This window comes from Centruroides sculpturatus, unplaced genomic scaffold (genome assembly GCF_000671375.1).
Source record: "Centruroides sculpturatus isolate CEXI.00-Female unplaced genomic scaffold, Cexi_2.0 scaffold352, whole genome shotgun sequence".
NCBI lineage: Eukaryota > Metazoa > Arthropoda > Arachnida > Scorpiones > Buthidae > Centruroides > Centruroides sculpturatus.
In genome coordinates, this window is record NW_019384489.1 from 440,815 (window position 1) to 457,063 (window position 16,249).

Sequence of the window (16,249 nt, forward strand, 5' to 3'; positions counted from 1 at the left end):
TGATAATATTATTATTATTATGTTTATATATTATGAAACTATGAAAGATTGTTGTTTATATTATAAAATAAATTATCTTTTAGATTTGATTAATAACATAAAGCGATAAAACACCTGAGTGATCTGCCAAAATGGGGTTCCTCCCAGGATGATTTTCTATAGGAAACTGGTCCCTATTTAGGTGTTAGACATGTGAAGAAAATTTGGAAAAACCTGGCACAAACCTGCAACAAACTATTAGTGTTTGGTGGTTTGTCTACTCAACCACTGATGTGCCAATTTTTATAAATAATGCATAAAAGATACAAGCTAATTATAAAATATGATTTTTGAGAGAGTCAATCAATCCAATATATTGTCTTTAGTAACTTTATTATGTTAAATAATATATATTCATATAATAATAATGTTTTAAAACCTTACCCTAGGAGAAAAATCAAAAGGTTCCAGTCCACGACATTCAAACATAATTACGGTTTGAAACGATTCATCCGCCGAAGAATAAGCAGTCAAAGAATCTTTAATAATATCTATGAAAAACTTGAAATTAAAATTGATAGAATGTTAAAAATCATTAAAATTTCAATTTAATTCACTTTAATAATTTTAGTTTTCAGACAAAACTATACTATTTAAAAATCAAAACATATTTTTATAACTGTTAAATTAGGATAGAGTATTGTAATATCTGCAAGCTTAAATTAAATAAGAAAATACTTTCAAAATTCAGTGTTAAAAAAAGGAGAGAAAATGCATGATAAAAAAGTTATATACGCTTTTGTTCTTTTCATTAATTGATTTCTTTAAATAGTCAATTCTATTAGATACTATTAAACTATGTTATGTAATATCTGTATGAGTAATAGCCTGAGGAATAAGCTCACATTATTTAACCTAAGATGGCTTTATAATCTTACAAATATCTTTTGATTGTTTTTACAAAATTATCTTAACAGTAAATTGTCTAAACCTATTATTTAAATCTGTTTCCCAAGAAGAAACTGAACAATAGATTTTACAATATCTGATGAAGTTTATTACAGTAGATCCTTGCTAATCCAATCATTCCTTGCCTAGAGATGTGCCAGATTAACAAGAGTTCACAGTAGTGATTGATATGGCTTATCATCCTTTTGACTGATTTTTTGGAAACAGGCAGGAAATAAAATGAAGTACTAACATGCAATACTGTACACAGAAATGGAATTCTAGTAACAAACAATTTTTATACTTTAGAAATATATTTCCAATATAAAAATTTACTGAGTAAACATAATCATAATACTCTGACTAATGAAATTAGATGTCTCAGACAAGACTAATTCTAGGATTTTCATCCTGAGAGGATGGAAATTGAGTGAAACATTGTTTTAGGGGGGTGGATGTTATCTGTGTATTTTATCATCAACAAACTAATACTTAAAATTTAGTGATTGATTTTTAATAAGATAAAAGCTTAGTCAGAACATGAAATTACTTAGGAAACAATCAATTTTTGAAGAAACTGACAAATAATGTGTGAGGGTCGGACCGAATAAAATAAAATTAAATAAAGAAGCTCAAATTAAATTAAATATCTTTATTAAAGTTAAACAAAGAAAAACTTCATTTTTCGAAATTTTACGAAAAAGGATATATACATTTCCTTCCCACGGAGCCGTTTCCTATCTCTCGGAAAACCGAAAAATGATTCATGAGGAACTTATCCTAAAAATCGCCGATTGGTGAAACGCCAGTAACGTGACGAGAGGGATAAAAGAGGGGTGACGACGAGTAAAAGGGGTCCGTCGTCGCCGTCCGTGAACACGGTCCGTCATCACCATTCGGGATTGCTGAAACCCGTGCCGATCCTCATCGCTGCCGTCCGTTCCTCAAGACAACTTGTCCGATCCGGTTAGAAAACGTCTGATCGTCCAATCCCCTCCTCGTAGAGGTATGATACCCATTAATGTAAACTCTCTCTCGGCGCGTTTCCCTCCACTCCCGCGTGTCTGCTCGAGATAAGCTCAATGTAATTATGTTAGTTATGTTATCGTCTCAATAAATGTTGTTTTGTTGTTAAAAGTCGTCTTTATTTCGAGTATCGCTCACACTTTACCGATGACCCCTCTCACCTCCTCCACTCGACCTGACAAAAGAATCCCGACTTTACGGGATAGAAAAAGCATTTTCTAAGCCATCCACTGACCAGTGGGCAGTTCTCACCGAACTGTTGCCTATCAAAAAGAGGTACGACCTCGTCCTACCTCAGGCTACCCACAAATGGTTTGTATAGATAGACTTAAATGAATTATTTCAGAGGGTGGATGGGTGGGTGAAGAGATTTGAAAATGAGCTTGAGGATTATTGTTTCAGCAATCAATTTTCACTCCAGCAAACATTAAAATTACAAAACTAGTGTGCATATTTAACTACATTTGTCAGCCAAATTTAGATACACATAGAGAAAAAAAAACAGAATGAATGACTACCTGATAAAATGTCACAAGTAAATTCAATTTAACATATTTAAAATTAAGCAATTATTGAAACTAATCGAGAGATTTAACAACTATAGTTTTGTTTTATTTTATTGGTTATTTCTTTATTTAATTTTGTGAATATTTTCATGTAGTTGTTAAACTTATAATTCTAATAATTGTTTAATTGTAAATTGAATTTAAGCATAAATTATTTTCTATTCTCTGTTCTGTATTTTAACACGAAGATTGTTAAACACAACTAAAAATATTTCTTTATTAAAATTATCAAAAATAGATTAATTTTGTATTTTTAATGTTTGTTGGAATAAATTATTAATTATTGAAATATCCAGATTTTACAGACTTACAAGTCTAGAAGCTACAAGTGATTCTGTTTTTTTCAAGTTCAAGTTACAACAGAGTTATAAGTGTTTGGGTTATAAATATTTAAATGTATCACTTCAATAAAGCATTATTTTTCTTTTATAATTTTAAGTTTTGAAATATTTGATATTAAAGAAATCTTCAAAGATTTCTTTAATATAAAATATTCTGACATTATCAATTTACTCAAAATATAAATTTTATTTGTTTTTATATAAAAGACATACCAACAGAATTTTCTCTTCCACAGAGTTTACATTTACTGACCAAATTAGCTTCTCCTCTGCTTCCTTTCATAGGTATTTTTTCCTATTAAAATATTTAATATATAAATAAAACTTTTAAAAATATGTGGGTACATAATTAAAATAAAATTATTAACTTATAATTTAAGAAAACATGTTCTTCAATTACAATTTTTATCAAAGATGAACTACAAAAAAGTGAGAAATAAATAGAAAAGCAAAATAGTTTTTCATCCTTTTACATGCTTATGATAAATGAATCTATAGTAATTGGACCTATAAATTTCCACTTGCATCCATCTGTCTCTCCTTTCTTAATATTGGGGAGTCAGATAGAAAGTTGAGACCAAATAGGGAAAGCTTAGGGGCAGGAGGCCTCGATTAACCATACACAAACTTCCGGTTTGGACTGGAAGTCACATTATTTCAATTAAAAATTTTTCCTGAACGGAGTTAGATAGATGACTGGCATGACTCTATTGTTAACAGGAAAAGTATAATGTACAGGGGCAAGATACTACTAAAATTGAGAGCATTGTGATGAAAAATTTTGGCCCAGTATTAAGTTATGATGAAGTCACAATAAATTACTGTTTGTTCAATTTAAGATTTTTATTTAAATGTTCGTAGAATTTAAATTAAAATTTTCAGTACAGTATAAAATACATACAACATGAATAGAAAGAATTGTTTTCATGGAAAAACTGCTATTAAAATGTAGTACATATTTTAAGCATACTATGCACAATTTCACTATCCTTCACATTTAAGTGATTTAAATTAATAGGATCCACTTATTTTCAATTTGGGACTCACCTGTACTGATAACAATAACCAACTCATAACACTAAGAAAGATAAATAAGGTTTACACCAAACAGAATTCTAATTTTATTGACTCTAACATTAAAAATGAATATTAAAACAATTAAAAAATAAAATACTTTCACATTTATTAATTTTAATTCACCCAATCATAACTGAAGAAGCAAATGTTAGCAGCAACTATTGTACTTTGAGCCGAATACCGTTAAAATGATTAACATTTAATGCTTAAGGCAACGATATTGATTTTGCAATACAAGTTGCATTTAAAAGCTGCCTTTTCATGAAATTTACCTGAATATAATGATATCAATAACTGAAATGCTGATTATAATAAGCAGATTCTACCATATATCCAAATTAATTGACAAAATACTTAAGAAAAACTATTGTAATAATAGAATTTTATTATTGTACTAGCAAATAAGCCTGATATTGCTTGGGCAAACAATTTGGATGATTTAGTAAATATTGTACGTTTGGAAATTAAGTTATTACTATCAACGGTAATCTTCAACAACCATAGTAATTGTTATATAACATATACTCCTTATTGCTGAGAACTGTTTTACTGCTTAAAACGAACGATGTTTTCAACCTGATCAATATTATGGAACATTTAAAATCGTTCTATAATAGAACCAATATGCAATATCAAATTTGAATTTAAAACAGTTCAAACATTTGGTTAAAAAAATCAAAATATATAAAAATATTTATAACAATGTCTGAAATGTTATCAATTTAATACACCTAAGAACTCAATGAAGACTAAATGTAGTTAAAAACAAAAAATTGCATCTAAAATAGTACAGTAGAAGCCATTCTTCAGGTTAAGCCTTAATCGTATCCCTCTCCCCCTGCGGGGGAATTTCAAAAAATTCCTTCTTAGTGTGCATTTTCATGACGTACCCTAACTGTGTACCAAATTTCACCACTTTAGGTTCAGTGGTTTCCTCTGGGCAATGATGAATCAATCAGTCACTCAGTCAGTCAGGAGAAGTAATTTTATATATTTAGATAAATATAATAACCAATCCTAGATTTTATTTATAAGACATCTTGATACTAAATTTTTCAGGATATATTTTATTACANTATTGCCATTTTTCTGTTTCTTCTCCACAATTCATGCATCTTAACTAATAAAGAAAAGAATATATAAGTAATAATATTCTTTTAGAAAATATAAAACTTCAGGTTCAGTGGTTTCCTCTGGGCAATGATGAATCAATCAGTCACTCAGTCAGTCAGGAGAAGTAATTTTATATATTTAGATAAATATAATAACCAATCCTAGATTTTATTTATAAGACATCTTGATACTAAATTTTTCAGGATATATTTTATTACATGAATTACCATATTAAGATTTTACTATATCAAACAGCTAATTGGACTGCAATTTGAAAAACTTGTAGACCTATAAATTCCCACTGTTGTCCATCTATCTGTCCTTCCTCAATATCGAGAACAGAGTTAGATAGATGAAAGACAAGACCAGATATGGAAAGATTAGGGGCAGGAGGCCCCAATTAACTATAAAATAAATTCCGAAGCAAATCAGAAGTCAAGTTATTTCAATTAAAAAATTTCCCTCTGAAAGGAGTTAGATCAGGGTCGCCAAAGTGATCAATATCAACCCCCAGGAGTCGATGCAACATCACTGGGGGGTTGATTAGGGGATCGATTGAGGGGTCAATGTGGCTAAGGGGTTACAACCTTTTTTTTTTTTTTTTTTTGCTTATACAGAGACCACAACGTTTTTTTTTGCTCATACACATACACTTGTAATAAAACTTTACAGTGGGGGTCAATGTGAGGCTTTGGAAAGTGATTGGGGGTCGACGGTTATAAAAGTTTGGCAACCCCTGAGTTAGATAGATGACCAGCACAATTCTATTGCTAACAGGAAAAGTATGATGTACAGGGGCAAGACACTACTAATTTTAGGTGAACAGCATATATTTTAAATAAAATAAATTTTAAAAAATATGATTAAAAACCAAATTATTGATAAAATTATTTATCGTGACATCGTCATGATAAATAATTTTATTAATAATTTCTAAATATAAACCAAACACTATTGATTTTTTTGGCTGTAATTAAATAACTAGAAATTTTAAAATAAATAGAATTTTGCTTCAAATAATAATCTTTAAGTTTAAATTAAATATTTCTAAGGTTATAAAAATATCACTCTAAATTGTTACTTTAGAATTTTTGTTTTGTTGTGAGTTTCTCTATCCAAGTCTTTTTTCTCATGGTATGAATAGAAATAAGTGAACTGTCTAAACTTTTTATGAAGCATTTAAATATGTTAAAGGCCAGCATTGTTTCCTCAGAATCATTAACTAAATAATTAAAACTCCTTTACTATTCTAATTTAACTGGAGTCAACAACAACAAATGAGAAACAAAGGACTAAGCCCTTTGAAACTTTATATATATATATATCCATTTTCAGAGTCCATATTGAACTGTTTGAATTCCCATTTGAATATTCTTTCTTGTTTAAAACATATTCTTAGAGATTAAATCAATCATGTATCTGCTCATCCTAAAGGCTAGTTCACAGTCCATTTGATAATGGTCTAACAAGTAAGCCGGAACCACACAGTATATAAAGATACTGAAAGCACCTTAGAATCTCTAAGGTGCTTTCAGTATCTTCAAAAACCTGACGAAGGCTTATTAATCAGTCTGAAAATATTAGTTTTATTAAAAATTCATTTCTGGAAAAATACATAAGGTGTTTTCAGTGTCATTACATCATAGTCCATTCCCATTAGACAATGCAGATGCACTGAAGGTTGTGAACAACATTACAGTATAGTTCAACAGTTCATAATCATTGAGTTGAATAGATACTTGCTTACATATGAGGGGAAATAAAAAAAAACACATTTCTAATTCTATAATGTGTATAGTATTTATTCAAGGTTAGCTGTTATTTATCCTTTGCTAAATCAAGAACAATATCTATCATAAGATCAATATGACAAAATCATTTGAATTAAGAATTAAATATATAAAATAAATCTATCTATTACTCTACACTAAACAAACAGTTTTCAATTTTTATCCATATAAAACTTTTTAAATTTTTACTTTTTTTCAACCTTTTTACTCTAATTGCAACTCTAACTGATATATAAAATTGCACGATTTTTTTACTGCAATTATCATCCACGGCTCAAATATTCTCTTTTTTATATTTGTACAAGAGGAGATGATTAAGCACTTGTATTGAATGCTGAACAGATGATACCATCACACAATTCCATCGGTTCTTGGACCAATGGAAATAAGGCAAGTTTTATAACAAACTAAACTTTCTGTTAGACCATTGCAAAGTCCATTGCCAATCTAACAGCACATACTAAAATATGACCACTAACACTATAAATGCTGTAACAGATGTAAATGGAAAAAATCTTCATAGACTGTAAATCAGCTTTAAAATAGAACTTTGTTTAACTCTCTACATTCTTTCAGTTCTAAATTTTTTCTATATCCCTTCAATTATTTTTTGCTTTTTCTTTACCCTTCTTCACAAATTATTTCCAATGACAATGATATTAATTAATGTTAGAGATGTTGACATATTGTCAATTTGGAAATGAATTGTGAGGAAGATAAAAACAAGAAAAATAGCAAAAATTTGAAACAGAATTTAAAAAGCTAAATAAAATGATGTTTTAGAATGAATGCACACATATTTAGATTTAAACTCCAAAACTATGTTCTAAACAAGAAAGAATATTTAAATGAGAATTCAAACATTATGATACAAACTTTGAAGATGAATGAATAAACCAGAAAGTGCTTACTTCTTTGATTTTTGTTGTTGACTTCAATTAGAGCAGAATGTTGAGTACTTTAAAAGCTAAGAAAATTTTAAAATTACATACCAAAATAACAATATATTGCCATTTTTCTGTTTCTTCTCCACAATTCATGCATCTTAACTAATAAAGAAAAGAATATATAAGTAATAATATTCTTTTAGAAAATATAAATTAACTAGAGCATCTTATATTGTTTAAAAACCAGCAAAGAATTAAAATTTTATAAAAAAAAAATTATATATAAATCTGAACATATTTGAATGATTTGTATAGTATTTTAAAATTTTCAAGGTATGTAGACTTGAGAATGATCTATTGTAGGATCAAAAACATTCAATAAACATTTGTACTGGTTTTCAATGCTTTTTAAAACTAATATCATTTCAATATACCAGTTTTTACTAATAGAGCACAAGTACTTAAAGCTGACAATTAGAATAAAAAACAAATAATGAAACTTTTTAAATCTTACATCATATATGAACATGTAAGGTAGTAGAAATTCCTATATTAGAACTAGACTTTAATATTAATATTGTTCGAGTTACATAACAATTGTTGTTCGTAGCTACCTGAGAAAGTTTCCCATTACATTTTCTCAAAGGCAACACGATGCTTTCTCACGATCTTTTAACCTCTGGACGACCGATATCATCCGTGAATATCGCCAGAGATGGCCAAAAAAAGTCAGTTGTCGTCTGTCCCTCTGATAAAAGGAAACCCGCACAGATTACTCCAGGAATATCGTCGACCAGTGCCCATTTGGATACCTTGTACCATCATTGTGCTAGTGGATATTATAGTGGAACTAATCACCATTGGAACTATTATCAAACAATAAGAGCTCCATTGGGAGATCACCTTTTATCCCCAGGTATTTATGCAACTTGCGCTCGTTATGTGAACTCTCTCTCTCTGCAACCAACTTTAGAACCTCTGTATCTTATCCAATTTATTTTTAATTAAATCCTTAAGTGTTAATTGTAGTTCAAGTCACTTCCATATGCTGTCTCTCGATAAGCTGACATTACGAATCCGTCTGTCCACTTATGGGACCACTTGCGCGACGGTGTGACGTAATAATTGCTGTCTCAGCTTCTGTGTTCCAATAAACACGGTGGTGTCAATCCTGACAGGGCACTAAACAGGTGCTGATCTGAAAGGTCACAAACAGGTTAAACAAGGCAATATTGTAGCTGTGTTTATAAATCACTCTAGTCCAATAAATAGGTTTGAGAAGAAAATATATACCTTGCTTGTATGTAAGTTATGTATTTTATATACGTACAAATAATATAAACTACTGTATATGCATAGTTCTGAACTCTGAATAAACTTGTAACTAATGATCTTAGGAATCATAAAATAAAAGTCAATAAAAGATAAAGGGAATTCCTTAGATATATGGTTATGGATTACTGTTCATTATCCAATTAGTGCTCACAAACATACATGTGATTTATATATAATTTTCTTGTTAAATGTCAAACATTCTTGTTATTTTCTTGTCCAACAATTACTAAATTATTATTAGAAATGTTTAACTAATCCTTTTATATACATGGCATTTATTAAGGTCTTGCCAAAGTTTAACAGCATGATCTATGAGTCATAAAAATGAAAAATTCCATGTAAACATTCAAACATTCATTCATTCTCTCTCTCTCTCTACTCCTTTCTTTCTTTTGCACTGTACCAATTTATTACTTTATTGCTCTGCTAATCCTTTACTTTTTGGTCTAATTGTAAGCATGTAGGCAAGCGTATCAGGCACTCTTTCTCATAAACAAGATTCTTCTATGGTACTCAGTGAAGGTTGAGCAGCAAAACCAAGCAGATCTTCATTGCTTGTTTTTCTATACGTATTGTTTCATGTCATTAGTGTAGTTTGCCTCGAGTAATTTGTTTAATATATAACCTGTTTACCACCGCTACATTTACATAGTGTTTGTTATTTCATTTATATATGTACATTGTATTTCTATTGTTCTTTTATACAAAAAAATAATAATAATATATGTACAGTACACATATAATAATAAATACAATATTGAGTTATTAATTATGTAGTTACACTTAAGCAATTTAAAAATTTGACTTATGTAAAATGTGAGTTACATAAAGGTCTACAGTCGCAGAGTTACTTACATAACTCGAAGTATTACAGTATGTATATTGAAGGATCAGACTAATGACAATCAGTAAGAAAAATTTCTCAATTTCAGGTTTTGAGTGGATATAAAAATAAGGTATAAAGTGTGTTTGTTTCTAATCATAATTTTTGTAGTATGGTTAGAATGACCATATTCTTTATCCCTCAAACTGGGAAAGATTTTATGACTGAGTAAAAAATGAATATAAAAATGGCTAAACTCAGATTATTTTCTAAAGGTTATTTATACAGCAGTCTTGTACAATGTGGTGATATGTTCTGCACTATAGGAAATTGTGTTATCGAGACATGGATTATCATACAATTTTATGCAAGTTTAAACCTAGGACTAGGAATTGAAGAAAACTCACAAAATTTTGTACTAATCACAATTTTTTCATCACATTATACAAATTTGCATTATATGAGAGTTCACTGTATATTGACCTATAAATTGGTTATATTGCATTAGAAGACTTGTAAAATTGTTCTATTTAAAACTTTTATTTCTCACAGTTAAAACAGAAAAAATCTGGGAATATACTGGACAATTTGAGTCTTACAATTATGGTATAAAATATATATACTCGTATGTGTTTGTGTGTCTTGAGAGGAGGACAATTTGTCAGCACAAACATATTTGGGAAAATATGTTCCCTCTGTCCCAAATGGATTATTGACACTCATGTCATCAAGAATCCATCAAGTATTTAAATAGTGAACAATTAAAGGCCCAACTAAATCACTCATTATACTAAAGGTTAACTATACTGTATATGTAAAGAACAAAATTGTTCACTATATCGAAAGTTTGTTATATTGGACAGTCACTGTAACAAGAATCTACTGTAATGACTTTTACAACTAAATAATATTTATCTTGGTTCATTCGAGAATGTTTTTTTATACATTTATGTATAATTTTTACAATTATCTGAAATAGAATCTTAAATTTTCAAGAAATGGCCTACTTCAGTATCCATAGCATTAAAGTGTTATGATAAAATCAAAAGTAACTGTTTTTTGTCTACAGGTCAGAATTAATAAGAACAGACCACCACAATGGAAAAAGCTTGTCTCATTATAATGACAATATAAATAAAAACAAAAATCTTTGATATTGGATATCATTATACTAAAAATTTAATTTTGTATTTCTCATCTGATTTGCATATAAATTGAATAGTATATGAAAAAAAAGCAAATCAGCTGAAAACAAATAACGGTAAAATAAGTTTCAAGAGTAGGAAAGATGTCAACAGATGTTATAAATCAATCAGGAATGAGATATTCATAAATGATTAACAATATACTATTTTCAATTAAAAAGGCAAACAATATATTTAACAATAAAATATGAAATAAAAATTATAGGGAAAGTAAAGCAAAAATCGGGGATGTATACCGGTCTGTGAATGGAGTCCAGGTGAACTTATCCGGTCAACAGCCGTAAGAAGTCGATCAATGACCCTTTATAAACATCTCTTTCCTTAGATAAAAGAGAGTTTTATACAAAGTTTCATTGTCAAGAAAAGAAAACAAAGATAACAATACTTCAGTTTTCTACAACATCCAATAGAATTTTAAACCCTCATAAAGACTGTAGACGTGTATCAACAGTATAATTTCTATGTTTTTATATTCTCATTTCAAGAATGGTTTAAGGAAGATTCGGCCTTTCACCTTCTTGACCACCTGTTAAACCAATTATTTTAATCAAGCTTTTTCCCTGTAAATTAATCACGACCCTGTTTAAAAGAGGTTAGACGGACAATGAAGCCCGCTCTAGAAAATAAAGAGACGATTCTTTCATGATTGGGATCGACGCATCGTTTCACAAATTATATAGTAGGACTACTTCATAGAAAATTCGAATTACGATATTGAAGTATCCTTAATAGTTCTATTAAAAAGAACTGTTAGTAAGAATCGTATAATCTAGTACTATGCAGTCGCATAGAGGCCTGCGAGACCTCGGGCCCTTAGACATTCTTCTGTACTAGATTTATATATTTTAAATTAAAAAAGAAAATAGAAACTTGTGATTTTTACCTCTGTAAAAAACATATATGTTGCAGATAGGGAACCCTTTTTCTTGGAGTTGTGTAAATCCGGGGAGGCGCAGAAAACTTTTAGAGGCCCAATAGAGGCCCAAGAGTTCTAGTTACGCCACAGGCACAATTATGATAAATTTTAGAACGTATAGATTATCTTGAAAGGGAAGTTTGAGCATTATAAATTTGGTATATAAAGTATAGAAGAAGGTATTAAAAAATTTTTAAATTTACTAAAGAAATCTACGCTATATATAACTTGTTTAATCTATATCATTGAATAAAGTTAAACAGGATTATTTTTTTTGAATATAAAACTTATATATACACACATATAGAGTTATATATATTTAAGATACAGCCTAAGGCCCACATTCTATGTATTGAGCAGCTTATTTTGGTTGATTCATTCGTATTAAAACAATATTTTATCTTTAATAATCCTTTCTATTTATATATTTGAACATATTCTAGATAATTTCGAATATTCTAAACAATTTCCTTGTCTTTATAGTTACTTATTTAGTTAAAGTATTGTAATCAAATTAGTTATTAATAGATAGCAATTAGAAAAAGAAAATAAAAAAATTCTTGGCTATAACTTTGTTTTCTCAAGACTATAAAGTTAAGGAAAATGAAGAAGATTGTATTGAATAATAATCATCGTAAGCAATAAATATGAAAAACTTATACAGGAAATGATAATATAGAACTGGAAATATTTTCTTTTAAATCGAACTTGTGCAATATGATAGAGTTTTTTCCACTGAAATGACGTAACAAACGAACAGTTCAAAAAACAAAATAAATATTGTAAGGTTGAATGAACTCAGAACGGCTTAACTTCCTACACAAAACTTCTCATAGCTAAACAGGTAGATCGGCCTTTCTAACTGTATATAATAAATATTTAAAAGAATAAATCCACACAGCACATTCTATTCTAAAATCGTATAAACATATAANAATTATAAAATTAATAAACAATTTAAGACTATGTAATAAAAAGTCTTTCCTTGTCCTTTTTCACATCAAGAAAATTGTTTGTGAATTTTACAATTACTGTCCTGGCAATTTTTATTATTATGTACATATATTTTTAAAGGTTTAGATTGATGATTCACTGCGCACGAGCATCACTAGTCACCTACAATATCCTATAAATCGAATACAGTCTTCGTCAAACCAACAACCTACAATTTGTCAAAAGGTCCGATATCTAGTCCGACCTTCAACCGCAGGTAAATTTACTTTCACATAGACTTCAGAGCTGCACTCGTACCTTTAAAGGTACGAGTGCAGCTCTAGAGGTTGGACTAGAGGTCTAACCTTTTGACAAATTGTAGGTAATCCGTTCAACGAAGAGCATATTTGACTTGTATAATATTTTCATTTGGTGACTAGTGATGCTTGTGCACAGTGAATTGTCAATCTAAATAACTAGTCACTCGAGACCTTCAGAGCCATATCAGAGGGTCAGAAGTCCTCATTCGGGTGCACTTACACCTGCAAACAAGACAGCTGAGAGCTTATTGGTGTCGTAGACCATATGTGTAGGTGGGAAAAAGTCAAAGGAACCATCACATCTCATTCAGAACTGCAATTTTATTTCCTTGAAGAGCTCTAGGGATATCATTTTTTATGTGACATTTGATATTAAGTACTCCAGTAGTGCAGAATAGAATGTCAAGATTGGAGAGCAGTCATTAAACTTTGAATTGAAGGCAGACCACAACTTACTTTTAAATGCCATCTGTAATCATCTCCATCAGGAATCAAATTAGTAACATTTTCCAAATTCGCTTTTAACTGGAGGCCAATTTTCTAAAAATAAATATTAATTTTTATAGAAATTTTAAATGTATTTTAAATAATATTTAATTAATTAATTCGATTTGTACTCACGCCCATTTCAACAGCAAAATAATCTATTTCACTTTTCCCTCTAAAACTAAACTAACGAACTGGTCGATTGATATTTACACAAGTTTCGTAATTACAAAATATAAATAAAAATAAAAATTAAGATTCAAAAAGTAAATTTCATGAAATAATATTTATTTGTAATTAAATTATCGCATAATCTATTGAATTTAATTTATGAAATAATCATCGCATTCCTGTTCGATATAAAAAAATGCATTTATTTTTTTCAAACAAAATTTATTATATAATGTTAAATGCTCNCTCATTTTAAGTATATCATATAATTATAACTTATACGTGCTATCAGAGCCGGTAGAGAAGGAAAGCTAGGAATTTTTCCCCACATCAGAGAAAACTTAGTGGTTCCTATCCCTACAAATTAATTCTATTTTTACTAACAACACATAGACTTTTTAAGACTGCTTTTTATTAATAAAGATTCTACATGTATCATTTGCTTAAAACAAAAATGGAAGAAGGAACCGGCTAAGAAGAAAATGAGGCTCTATCCAGGCCCCATACAAGTGCTCGCCGGTCCTGTGTACTATAGTATAATATAGCTAGTACACTACCTACATATAGGCCCTACGTGTACTGTACGTATGTATAGTGATATATATATATAAATATATATACACTAATAATCTTATATCTACTATACTATAGTACACAGAGCCGTCGAGCGCTTGTATTGAGCCAAGGCATTTGTTTATTAGCGGATCCTTTCTGCCATTTTTGTTTTAAGTAAATGATATATGTGTACACGTGTACGCGCACATATATCATTTGTGTACGTATATGTTCTGTTTAGTATATGTTTATGTATATACATGTGTACATAAGTGTAGTATACACTTATATATGAAAGTATATCATAATGTATCCATGTTTATGTATGAAACTTTTGAGTTTAGAGCAGAAAAACTTCAAATATAACCGAAAGTAACTTTCACATAAGAGTGAAAACACGAATTCATACGAGAAAAACATTATAAAAATTAAATCACGTCTTTCTCTTCACCTTATCACAATTAACGAATAAATATAACCTGCTTAAACTATGCCACATCCTAAATACAAAAGTTGAATAGACCGAACCCACTTTCAATACAGAAACAAAAAATAAAAAATAAAATAAAGGAATTAATGCTCTAAACTCTCAGCAACCCGTTTATAACGAGATAAACGGAGAAAAAATCGTGTTTAAATATCACTTTGTAATTAAATTATCGCATAATCTATTGAATTTAATTTATGAAATAATCATCGCATTCCTGTTCGATATAAAAAAATGCATTTATTTTTTTCAAACAAAATTTATTATATAATGTTAAATGCTCTTTATTAATATCACATGTATATTTCCGTAAATTTAGATGAAATTTTAGAAAATTCAAATCAAAATTTTAAGTTTTATATTGTGATGGCGTAATGTAAAAATGTGCATTCGCTCAGCGCCCTCTACGGGGCGTAATTTTAATTTGCACCGAGTAGCGTTGCCTATGGACACTCGGAGGAACTAACGTAGAAATTAAAAGAAATCCACGCCGCCAGGAATTCTTTAATTTCAACCTTTAAATTATATATTTTTAACATATAATGGGAAATTGCAAACTAAAAAATAATTTCTTTTTTAAGTTTGTAAAAAAAAATATATTTAGTCAAATTTATCTACGTTGAAAATACGCAGAGATTAAATATGGACGGCCGTATGGCCGAGCGGCCAAAATAGCAGCCTACTGCCCTGGGGGGGTCCGAGTTCGAATCCGGACCGGTCGATAAATCCCCAGGAATTTTTCGGGGTGGTCCGTCCGGATATATCGTTCCCCGTCCCTCACCACCCAGCCACTCCATTGTGGGTCTGGCCGAACCCATAATGCGCTTGCTAAAAGAGGCCCTCTTAGTGCCCACAAGGCGAAAAGCGTTAACAAAAGAAAAAGCTTAAACTGGAGATGCGATTGATCCATGTTAGTTAGTCTGTTTTTTGAAACTCCTTTCCGTGGGCACGAAGAGAGCTTTTTTAAGCAAGCCCATTATAAGTTTGGCCAAGCCCATAGTGGGGACGGCATGATGGTGAAGGACGGATCAATCGCCAAAAATTCCTGGGATTTTTTTGGGGGGTCCCCAGAACGCCATCTTTACCGCACGGCCATCTGAATCCTTTGTATTTGTGGATCCAGTTAATATTTTATCAAAATAATCACAGTTGACGGATAATATGAGGTGTTAAATAGTACATTGTAAAGAATTTTACAGTTTAGTTAAACTGGCGTATGTTTTAATTAAAGCGTATTATCTACTCTATACGATATAATTTAGACATAACTAATTAGACGCTCGACTATCTC

At 29.9% G+C, this 16,249-nt stretch overlaps 1 protein-coding gene across 1 annotated transcript in view; it reads right to left on the reverse strand.

The window, feature by feature from the left end:
• LOC111621707 (UPF0587 protein C1orf123 homolog) overlaps positions 1-14,035 on the reverse strand; it is a 22,797-nt gene extending 8,762 nt beyond the window's left edge. The window contains exons 1-5 of the mRNA XM_023363932.1: positions 13,881-14,035; positions 13,716-13,799; positions 7,833-7,889; positions 3,074-3,155; positions 424-530 (exon numbers count right to left, since the gene is read on the reverse strand). Of these exons, the coding sequence (XP_023219700.1) occupies positions 424-530; positions 3,074-3,155; positions 7,833-7,889; positions 13,716-13,799; positions 13,881-13,886 (336 nt within the window). The 5' untranslated portion in view covers positions 13,887-14,035. The remainder of the gene's footprint in view (positions 1-423; positions 531-3,073; positions 3,156-7,832; positions 7,890-13,715; positions 13,800-13,880) is intronic.
• Between the last annotated feature and the right edge of the window lie 2,214 nt (positions 14,036-16,249).